This window comes from Biomphalaria glabrata, chromosome 17 (genome assembly GCF_947242115.1).
Source record: "Biomphalaria glabrata chromosome 17, xgBioGlab47.1, whole genome shotgun sequence".
In the NCBI taxonomy this organism is placed as follows: Eukaryota; Metazoa; Mollusca; class Gastropoda; family Planorbidae; genus Biomphalaria; species Biomphalaria glabrata.
This window is the reverse complement of record NC_074727.1, coordinates 6079299-6090644: the sequence shown is the minus strand read 5'-3', so window position 1 is coordinate 6090644 and position 11346 is coordinate 6079299. Positions and strand designations below refer to the sequence as shown.

At 37.2% G+C, this 11346-nt stretch overlaps 1 protein-coding gene across 1 annotated transcript; it reads right to left on the bottom strand.

The window, feature by feature from the left end:
* Nucleotides 1-263: 263 nt before the first annotated feature.
* Nucleotides 264-5817, bottom strand: LOC129923729 (putative surface protein SACOL0050). The gene is made up of 3 exons (XM_056016197.1): nt 5768-5817; nt 810-1644; nt 264-296 (listed from the first exon to the last, which is right to left on the bottom strand). The coding sequence occupies exons 1-3, from the start codon at nt 5815-5817 to the stop codon at nt 264-266; spliced, it is 918 nt and encodes a 305-aa protein (XP_055872172.1).
* Nucleotides 5818-11346: the final 5529 nt, after the last annotated feature.

Sequence of the window (11346 nt, the reverse complement as noted above, 5' to 3'; positions counted from 1 at the left end):
CCTTTAATAAGCTCTACTGGTTGATGACCCCACTTCTTAACCGGTGGTGACCTTTTGAAGGGTTACATTTTGCGATCTTATACTTTTAACTAAATTATTAATATTGTCATTACTAGAACCTTTGAAATAGTACTTCACGTCTGCTACTGCTCAAGAAGAAAAATAAAAACTAAAAAAAAAATTTAAAAAATTAATATCCTGCAATTTTATTTCTAAACGAATTATCAAACAATATTTCATATGAATAGCTACGCAAACAAAAATTAGCGCAAACCACTGTCTGCTTTCATATACGACTAAAAAGACAAGAGAGTTAATCTTATTTATTTGCTTAGCGGTTTATGCATAATTGTTTTAAAAAAAAACATTGAACTACATTGAATCTATAAAATGTAGCTACTATATTTTGTGCCAAAATGTCTTGTGCCTAAAAGGCAGCGCTAAAAAAAACAACTAAAAATCGCGCCGTAATGGTTGCGCTAAGATATTGATCACCGAGCCAAAACGTCTTAGCCAAAACGTCTTTGCAGAAAATGCAACATCTTTAGAAAGCCGCATGCCTAAGGCAATCTTTTTTTTTTGTTTTGGTGAACTCAAAAGAAGATGTCGTAATAGCGATGCCTCCAGTTACCGCTATAAAGATCAACTCAGGTACCATGTAGCCCTCACTAGCATGGAGAAAAGCAGTTGGCAGCAGAGGATCTATGAAAGAGACATCTGAAGAGCTTTCATGAAGATCTTGTCCAAGCCAGGTCCAGCACTACAGACGACAAAAATAAAAAGGTCAAGAGACCCTAAAAAAAAACAACGGATTTGTCTGCATCAGATGTACTGGGAATTCTAAAGCTTTTGGATTTGTCTGCATCAGATGTACTGGGAATTCTAAAGCTATTGGATTTGTCTGCATCAGATGTACTGGGAATTCTAAAGCTATTGGATTTGTCTGCATCAGATGTACTGGGAATTCTAAAGCTATTGGATTTGTCTGCATCAGATGTACTGGGAATTCTAAAGCTATTGGATTTGTCTGCATCAGATGTACTGGGAATTCTAAAGCTATTGGATTTGTCTGCATCAGATGTACTGGGAATTCTAAAGCTATTGGATTTGTCTGCATCAGATGTACTGGGAATTCTAAAGCTATTGGATTTGTCTGCATCAGATGTACTGGGAATTCTAAAGCTATTGGATTTGTCTGCATCAGATGTACTGGGAATTCTAAAGCTATTGGAATTGACTGCATCAGATGTACTGGGAATTCTAAAGCTATTGGATTTGTCTGCATCAGATGTACTGGGAATTCTAAAGCTATTGGATTTGTCTGCATCAGATGTACTGGGAATTCTAAAGCTTTTGGATTTGTCTGCATCAGATGTACTGGGAATTCTAAAGCTATTGGAATTGACTGCATCAGATGTACTGGAAATTCTAAAGCTATTGGAATTGACTGCATCAGATGTACTGGGAATTCTAAAGCTATTGGAATTGACTGCATCAGATGTACTGGGAATTCTAAAGCTATTGGATTTGTCTGCATCAGATGTACTGGGAATTCTAAAGCTATTGGAATTGACTGCATCAGATGTACTGGGAATTCTAAAGCTATTGGATTTGTCTGCATCAGATGTACTGGGAATTCTAAAGCTATGTCGGTATAGAGTATAGAGTATAAAGTAAAAATAATATGTTTTTTTTTTATCTTTAGCGGTGTGTAACGGTGCTACATAGTATGTGTTCTAGTCAGGGCCAGATCTAGGTGAAGACAGACGGGGCTCCGGGGAATTCACAATAAAGGGGCCTCCACAAAAGAGATATAAAATATATCCTAATTTTCTAACTTTTTTTGTTGGCATTTTCAGGAGTGGCAAGATGTCGTGATTAAGAAGTGTACGCTTGTGGCATGCTCAGAATAAGTAAATACAGCTCCGGATTTACGACAGTGCCTCTACCAAGGGCCTTAACCTCCACGAACTCAAAAATATTTTAAACTCAAATAAGCAAATTAAATTTATTTTTTTTAAAGGAAAGCGAGATTAAATTTACAAGAATTCTAAAATATAACGTGCTTTTATATTTAAGTATTTTTATTTAAAAGCTTTCGAAAAAAATTGTAGAGACCTCCAAAAACAAATCCTGCCTCCCGGGGCTTCCTCATGCTTAGATCTGGCCCTGGTTCTAGTATTTTTTTTACATGTGTTGTTGGTTAGTGATTTTGGTCTGTAGTTTCCTGAATCAGATTTTTTCTTCTTGACTAAGTGAAGCCTCAAAAAGTATTTTGAACACTTAATGTTAGCTCATAGGTTAGTTCTGTAGTCCTCTTGACTAAACAAAAGAATTTCAAGAAAACCAGACGGAAAGAATATAATCAGTAAATTGCTGCGTTTTTGTTATCTCGCGCGCGGGCGTTTGTGTGTGTGTATATTCAAGGGCTGCTTCAACAAATCAGACACAACAAACTAGATAAAGCAAGTACACAGTTTGCAATATATAGGGAAGTGAAGAAATGCGTAAGGGAGATTATCTGTATGACAATTTGTTTTTGAGAGTTGCGTTTCCTTGATTGATTAGGCGGGCATTAATCAAAGGCATAAATCATGACGACAGCGCAATGAAAAGGGAGATTAACATTGGGAGAGGGGGAGGGAAGATATGGCAGAAGACTGGCAAGAGTATCAAATGTTCTAACCGTGTGATGCTCAAAATACGGCCAGTGGGCCAGATCCGGCCCGCGTCGTGGTTCCATCTGGCCCGCAGAAATAACGACACAAAGTGAAGAAATCCCCCCCCGAACCCGCCTTTAAAAAAAAAAAAAAAAAAAAAAAAAAAAAAAAAAAAAAAAGCGAGGTGAAAAATGTATCTTTACCTACGTTAGGGTCCTCACTTTTTCTCTGATGGATTGGTACCATGACCTTTAACTTTTGTTGGTCTAGGAAATGGGACTCTGAATGTAGAATATACTGGCTGTTTTAAAACAACAACATATAAACGCCACTATAAAACAAATATGACGTCATTCTTGGTTCGATCCGCGTATAAAAGATTAGTTAAACTACGCCTAGAGACGAAATTGGAGGATCGATGGGAATATTTATCAAAAAGAGACAAGAAAATGAGTCGGTAGTACAGCGAGCTACAATGTTGCTCATATTTTAAGTAGAGAAATGAAGTGATTTACTGAGAAGTAAAAAAAGAAAAGATAAACTTCAAATTTGCCATTAATTAATCTAAGTACTAGATCCACGGGTTTCTTATCCAATAGTTTCAGGTCAATTTCATTTTGTTTTTTTTCATCTTTTGTGGCCCGCGACACGAGTGTCGGAAACAAAATTGGCCCGCAGGTCGAATTAGGTTGGGCGTCACTGTTCTAATCGTATAAGGTCATGTAGTATGCGCTCTGGATTGTCTTTGTTAGGCTTTAGTTTGAACTCCCGCCCTTCATTTGCCCTCCTTAAAGGAGTTTAGGCCAAAGAAGTTAGTATCTAAAAAGCTTTTTTTTTTTAAATTGCAGATATATTTATAATTTTAAAAAAAATGTTTAAATGTATAATTATTTATGATTATTCAAAACTTAATATTCATAACTTGCTAGCCTTCACCTAGATGTATTGTGCAAGATCAGAGAGACGGGGGAATAACTAAATGGAAAAATTGAAACTGGCCATAAATTTTTTTTTTTTTTTTTTTTGCTTAAAAAAAAGATACAGTAACTGAATGATACATTTTTTTATATTATCGAAATTAAACGATTGTAATGAATTAATTGAGGGAGAGGTGGCTGAGTGGTTAAACGCTTGGCTTCCGAACCCGAGGAAGACTGGGATTATACATTTCGAGGTTTTAAAGGCGCCCCTAATGGGTACCTGACTTTAGTTGGTGAAAAGTAAAGGCGGTTGGTCATTGTGCTGACCACATGACACCCTACTCGTTGACAGTTGGCCATAGAAATCGATGACCTTTATATCATCTGCCCTATAGACCACAAGATCTGAAAGGGAAACTTTTTAAAAGAAGATATACCACTACTACTTTTTGGACACATCGATAATTTTAAAAAAAAGATTCAGTCACGTGCCCTTGTCTTAAAAGGTGATTGGGCATTCATCTCTGGCCTCATCCCGCCGGTTGAGTTAACAAACATCTCAAACATTCACAAGGTGGAATCTACAGAGTTTTCTGAGCAAATGTATCTCCGTGTGGGCAGCCAAAGCTGCCATCAACACGTCGAAGTGATGACAAGGGGAAACAACTATAACTTGAGCCTTAGATAAACACGAATTACGGTTCCTTGTTTTTTTTTTATCGTCTATTCTGGTGAAAAATTAAGTTCTTAAACAAGCGTATTCCGAGGCGGCTAATGAGTTGAAATTTAGATCACTCTCTTTCACCTTCACCTAGCCCTCAGTCTGTTAGGCCATTGGGGCACCACACAAGATCTCTTGACCCGTCTTTCTCCATTCGTCTCGGTCTTTTGCTTTGATAGAATCTCCTTCAATGACAGGCTGGTCCATTCTTTCACGTTGTCTTACCATCGATTTCTCTGTCTTCTTCCTTAACCGTCGGCATAGAAACAGATGGAGGCGCGGTGGCTGAGTGGTAAAGCGCTTGGCTTCCCGAACAGGGGTTCCCGGGTTCGAATCCTGGTGAAGACTGGAAATGTTAATTTTGGTATCTTTGGGCGCCTCTGAGTCCACCCAGCTCTGATGGGTACCTGACATTAGTTGGGGAAAAGTAAAGGCGGTTGGTCGTTGTGCTGGCCACATGACACCCTCGTTAACCGTGGGCGATAAAAACAGATGAACTTTACATCATCCGCTATACAGACCACAAGGTCTGAAAGGGGAACTTTACTTTAATTTTATAGAAACAGATGACCTTTACATTAACTGTCCTGTAGATTGCAAGGTCTTAGAAAGGGTATACTTAACTGATCAAACCCCTAGACAACGTGCATGTTCAAAGACTCAGGCTACGCATAAATGGGGTCTGTTTGTAATCTGCGACAGTGTTAGTATAGTGCCAATACAACAGACATTTGGAAATAAGGGAAATAACAGCACAATTACTGCCAAAGCTCTCAATACAGCAATTTTCACCTCCCTTTATGTGAAAAAAAAATCAAAATTAATTAATTTAAATATTTAATTTGAATATGTAGAACTTATTTACTATAATTTATGCCGTCTGGTATATTTAAAGACCAATCTCTTACGCACAGGATATAGGCGAAAAGGTTAATAGTTGATAGATCTAGACATATCTGGAATAGTAAGGGCGATAGACATAGCCACTTCGTCTGAACTTTTCATACGTCCTTCCACAAAACACATTTTTCTCTGTCTGTCTGTCTGTCTGGTCAAAAGTTTGTACACATTATTTCTCCGACACCCGATCTCGGACCAAGCTGAAATTTGTGCACATTCATTCCTTTTACCTGACAACACAAGAATCTTTTTTTTTTAATTTAAACGATTAGTTAATTAACTATTGGTAATAAATTATTTTGTTTGGTATCCCAAACACGGGAAAGAAATAGAACATGACTGAAGTGGGGGTATAAGTTGAATTAGTCCCCTTTATCGATTGTCGTCTGAGGCTTATTACAAATTTATTTACATGACTAATCTAAACTAATGAACACACTTAATATAAGCTTTTTTTTTAAAACTATGTTTTTACTTCCTTGCATAACGTCCTACCAGACGGCAGAGGTTGCAGGCAAGAAGGACTTGAACCATGAACCATGGAGACGACAGTCCAGAGCGCTTACCCCATGACCTGGCAGACATCACTCAGTAGAAAAACCAAATTTTCTAACATATTTGTAAGTGATCTAACCGAACACTAACAATGCAATAAAATAGCATTAAAAATACTTCTCCTGTCAGACTATCGATCTCATCAAATTTCAATAGTTGTTGTCACTATTGGCTATCGATCTGAAAGACTGTATTAATAATTGTTAGAAGATTTAACATGAGCCACACATTAAGGTGTGAGGCAATCACGGCACTTAGGCCAGTATCTCCCAAACCATGGCTCGCATTACCGTAATGGAAAAAGTGTACTGTTTTCAGGAATAAAGGGGGTAACACGCATTAGTTAAACTTGAGAATCATCGATTACTTTGTTCATCGAGACAAGAACAAAATAATCAATCAACTGAACATCTCAACTTGGAAAACAAAACTGTTGGTTTAAAAGTCTTTGAATAAAATTTTGCACCCTACGATGATGTTAAAGAGTCAACAAATTTTTTACGCTGACGTATCGAAATCGATTCTTTGTATTTCTTCCAAATTATTAAATAGGAATCGATCTCGTCTGCTACAAAAAGCCGTGCATAAGAGAAACGTACGCTTGTAAAAACTACATAGATCATCATGACAACAAGAGAAAAGCTCTGGCCGAGTCCCAAAAGTCAGGAAGGGTCAATATACTGTCAAAATAGATCCCTTTCCAAGTCCCCCTTTTTTTTTGGGGGGGGTGGGATGGGGGGGGGGTTTCTGTAATGTAAGAATAATTTAGCATTGGCCTACCCAAAGATCTTCTCTAGACTCACTTTCTTTGCTTATACCAGAATATCAAAAGTATCTATTCTTATTTTGTTGACAGTTTCGTCTCTTGGGACTAATTTATGGCGCGGAAGCGTTTTAAATTTCCTGTTTGTCATAGAACTATATTGCTTGCGTGGTGTAACGACGGCAGACGATAGCGCATGGGACAGCGTGTATGTGCAAAGTGACCAGAAGTGGGTAGAGTTCTGAGTGGTCAACCTTATGTCAAGTCCCATAAATTGTCTGGACTGGTCAATTTGTGGTTACGTGTTTTTTGTTGTTTTGTGTGTGTGTGTGATATTTTTGGGTCAATATAGCCCACACATTGCTGCAGTAGGAGACAATGCTATTCTACACACAGACACATACATACATGGTTCCACGACAATTCTTTCACGCGACATATCACTCACCGACTATTCGCTACAGACAACTTGTTCACCGACAACTTGTTCACCGACAGTTGGTTCACGACAAATCGTTCACGCGACTAATCGTTCACTGACAATTACTTCACAGACAAATTGTTCACTGACAATTCCTACACAGACAAATTGTTCACAGACAAATCGTTCACTGGATAGTAACATATTGTTAATATTATATATTCTCGTCCGTGTTTAAGCTGTTTACATTAAAACTTTTGTAGCTATTATTTCCAAAAAAAAAAAAAATTTTTATGGCCAGAGTGTTGAAAATGCAACCCGACTAAAGATGATAGCTGAAATGGCTTTTGTCCCTCCCGAAGAAGTTGTTAACAGTTGGGAAGAGCTTCTGATTATCCTCCAGCCCTGGATACTGCTGCAGCAACAGAACATACAGCAGAAGCTAGACAATTTATTAACCTACTTTGAAATAAATTACATTGGGCTTGAAAGATTTGTCGGTGAAAGAATTGTCGTGTCTCCTACCTAGTAAAGTTCCCCTTTCAGACCTTGAGGTCTATAGGGCAGATGATGTAAAGGTCATCTGTTTCTGTGGCCTGCGGTTAACAAGAGTGTCATGTGGCCAGCACAACGACCAACCGCCTTTACTTTTCCCTAACTAATGTCAGGTACCCATTAGAGCTGGGTGGACTCAGAGGCGCCCGAAGATCCCGAAATTAAAAATCCCAGTCTTCACCAGGAATCGAACCCCGGTCCCCAGTTCGGAAGCCAGCGCTTTACCGCTCAGCCACCGCGCCTCTATCTACATAAACATAAATGGATGTGTATCACGTATTGGTCTGTGTCATCACGGTGACCACAGTGACCCAAACAAAAGCTGTTATTAAAGACAGGCGCAGAAGACGAAATGAAAACTTAAATAGACCGCCGGCGGACAAAGACTTTGTCTGTACGAGATGTGGACGAAACTGGGTTTGTTCAGTCATGCGAATCACTGCACTCATCCTTTATCTTCGCAATCGAAGACAGTACCATTTGTACTATTATGACTTTTCGCAATAGTTCTGAAAACGAGCAAACAGGCACAATACTTTCTTTAGATGGCGTGAAACATGCCTAAAACATATATCAGTGAAAGACCAATTTCTCTCACTTTGTCAACTGTGCGTTGATCATCATCGCAATCAAACTCTATTTGAGTGGGAGCCTGATAAGCTCCTTCCTCTCTTGCAAAAGCCCTTGACAGAAACCCTGCTTTTTTTTTTTTTTGTGTGCGTAATGTACGTATATCAGCATACAGGTCAAGGACGTCTCACACCTGTCCAGGCGGTGTGCAGTTGATCAGCCAAATATGCTCTTTAAACTTTAATTTGATTTGCAAATTTCAGACCTTCGTCTCAGAAATAAAGGTTTTTGTGACGCGGTTCGAACTTGGAAGCATTAGTCTTGCAACAAAATTATTATTATTATTATTATTATAGCTTTTGTATAGCGCTACTTATAGATTTTATGCTATATATATACCATGCTCAGACCAGTGTGGGGGAGGGGGTATCTAGGAGTTGGTTTTCCGTGCTGCCTTTAGGCGCTCAGTAAACACAACTCTGCCCGAGTCGGGTGTCGAACCTCGAGCCCCCTTCTAGGTAGCCAAGCCAAGTTCAAGCGCACTTGGCCTCTCCAAGACCACGCTTCCCACATGCTTCTACCACACAGCCTTGCAGCCATCATTGCTTTAGGGGTGTGTCGGGGAATACAAAAACACGGATCTTGTTCAGCTTTAAGTAACAGGTGTCTTTTAACTCTTTCCCTCCGTGATTAGTCTTGCACATTCAGACGAAATTCTTCCTTTTGCTCATTAGTATTTCACTACCATATTATGATTAAGCTTCAACAGCTTTGTTCGTTGTGATCAGTAAATGTTTTATTTGGTATAGGATTAAAGAGGAATGCATGCACCTTCTATAGAACATAAAGAATAGTTTTAAAAATTAAATATTAATTACATTTTAAATGAGGTCAAATCAACGATGGTATCGTCGATTAGGAGAGAAAGAGTTAAGCAGTGCAACGATTTTGTCTGCATCGGATGTGGAAAAACAGGCAGGTCGCAAATGGGTTTACTTAGCCATGTGAAACACTGCACTCATTCTTAATCTTCGGAATCGAAGGCATCTCCCTTATTGTCGTTATATAAAAAGTAAAGGAAAGCCCGACAGTTTCTACCTTTGGTGGTAGATGGACGCGACACACACAAATGGGCAGGACATCTGAATGTCCGTCTCTGGAGGGACGTCTATAACTATGTGAATGAATACTGATAATTAACTTAATTAAATACCAAGAGTCTCTAGTACATTAGCCCATACTATTCAATTTGGGCGATCAAAAATTCGAAACTTGCAGTTTTATGTGTTTCTCTCAATCTAAAATAAGGGGAGGAAATTATTTCTATAAGTAATTTATTTAAGAAACTAGTCTAAAGTTTACAAAAATAAATGTTCTAAGTATATGGAAATATACAAATTTTTCTCAGACAGGCAGACTGACAGAGTTGATAAAAATATCTAATATATAAAGCAGCAAGTAAGGCGTATGTATGTATGTATGTATGTATGTATGTATGTATGAAAATGAAAAACTGTCATGGAATCCACATATTGATGAAACTACAAAAAAATCAAACAAAGCATTAGGATTTATTAAAAGAAATTTCTATAAATCAAATAAGAACATACAACTAAAATCTTATTTAACCTTGGTTAGGCCAATAATAGAATATGCATCCTCCGTTTGGGACCCCTCAACTCAAGAAAACATTAAGAAACTGGAACAGACACAAAATAGAGCAGTGAGATTCATAACAAACGAATATTCACATTTGACTAGAGTAACACCTTTAGTAAAATTACTAAATTTAGAAAGCCTTCAGGACAGAAGACTCAAAAGTAAAGTAGGAATTATACATAAAACACTGAACCATAATCTTCAAATACAAAAACAGAATTTAATATAATACTCTGAAAGACACAAATATAAAGGCACATTCCTCATCCCATATGCTAGGACAAATTTGTACAAATACTCCTTCTTCCCTAGTGCTATTAGAGCATGGAATGGGTTGCCTGAGCTAGCCAGGAAAACCAGTGACTTGGCAGAATTTAAGTCATTGGTTAGTATGCATGACTAAATGCATGACGCGTAGGACGTAATCATCTTCTTTTTTGAAGTAACGTCTGTATTATATAAGATAAGATAAGTATGTCCCTGCATAGAAATCAAAACTGTTTCACCGATCTTGATAAAACTTGGCAGAAATGTTCCTTGGGTACTAACTTAGACCTTAGTTCATGCATTGTAGCCCTAAAACAAACTTAAGACCCTCAAAAAAAAAAAAAAAAAGTTGCCCAACTCTATAAAAGTATTGTATCTTATAAATCTAGGCCATGTTTACATGCTGTGTCTAAATGATGAGACAACACCGAGAGGTCACGCATGCGCAGCAGAGATGAAAATCTCTAGACCTAAATTAGCTCTCATTCAAGAAAACATAATTTTGTTATTTTACACATGGACATACAAATACGTGTCTATTCATTTCATTATTTGATGCACATTTACCTTCAAATTTGAGTTACATAAAATCGTTCGCTCTAAATGTAAATAGCTTTAAACGTCTTGACATACTTTTCCCTAACTTGCGAAACCGTTATATCGCGTAGTGATACAAATGAAATGAACGTCAAAGGTCAAAATATCGCGCATTATTAAGGCATATTATTAAACTAATAAACTACTTACATAATATAATTTACTTTCCAATTTTTTTTAAAGCATTTAAGCCTACAGTAACCGATTCGGTTTAATTTTAAGTCTTTATTTTCAAATTACTTTTTTCTTTAAGATTGACTTATACGCATTTAGATCTCTTAGCAACTTAGCTACAAAATGATGAATTAAACACGGCTAGTGTATCTAGGCCAACACAAGCTCACATCACAGTGTTTATAGTCTTTTACTATACTAGGCTCAATGTTTTTATTTATTGACTAGACTACTGTGGCATTCGAATTGTTTAGATTCTAAATCTAGAGCTACATAAAATTAAACTAACATTGTTATATAAACAACTAGATGAATTGATTTATTTTTTTAATTATCATCTTCTTGTTCACGTCATTATTGATTATTCAAACGGAATAAATGCATGCTATTTGTAGAAAGAAAAAAAACCCGAGCAAAGCCGGGTAAAATTAAAGCTAGTAAAAAATAAAACAAAACAAAAAAACTATAAAAATATACTTTAATAAAAGAAAAAAGGTTATATTATTTTGTATTCTTCGGCACTGATATGATCGAGGTTCGTTAAAGGGAAAGAACATTTGTAGTAGTCCCCAGAACAGTGTACA

Excerpts from the sequence above, each read along its gene's own strand:
- LOC129923729 (XM_056016197.1), bottom strand. The coding sequence starts at position 5,817 with ATGTTAGAAAATTTGGTTTTTCTACTGAGTGATGTCTGCCAGGTCATG. Across the intron at positions 1,645-5,767 it reads GATGTCTGCCAGGTCATGGG|CTTTAGAATTCCCAGTACAT; the intron begins GTAAGCGCTCTG and ends ATACCGACATAG. Across the intron at positions 297-809 it reads CATCTGATGCAGACAAATCC|TCGTATATGAAAGCAGACAG; the intron begins GTTGTTTTTTTT and ends TTGTCTTTTTAG.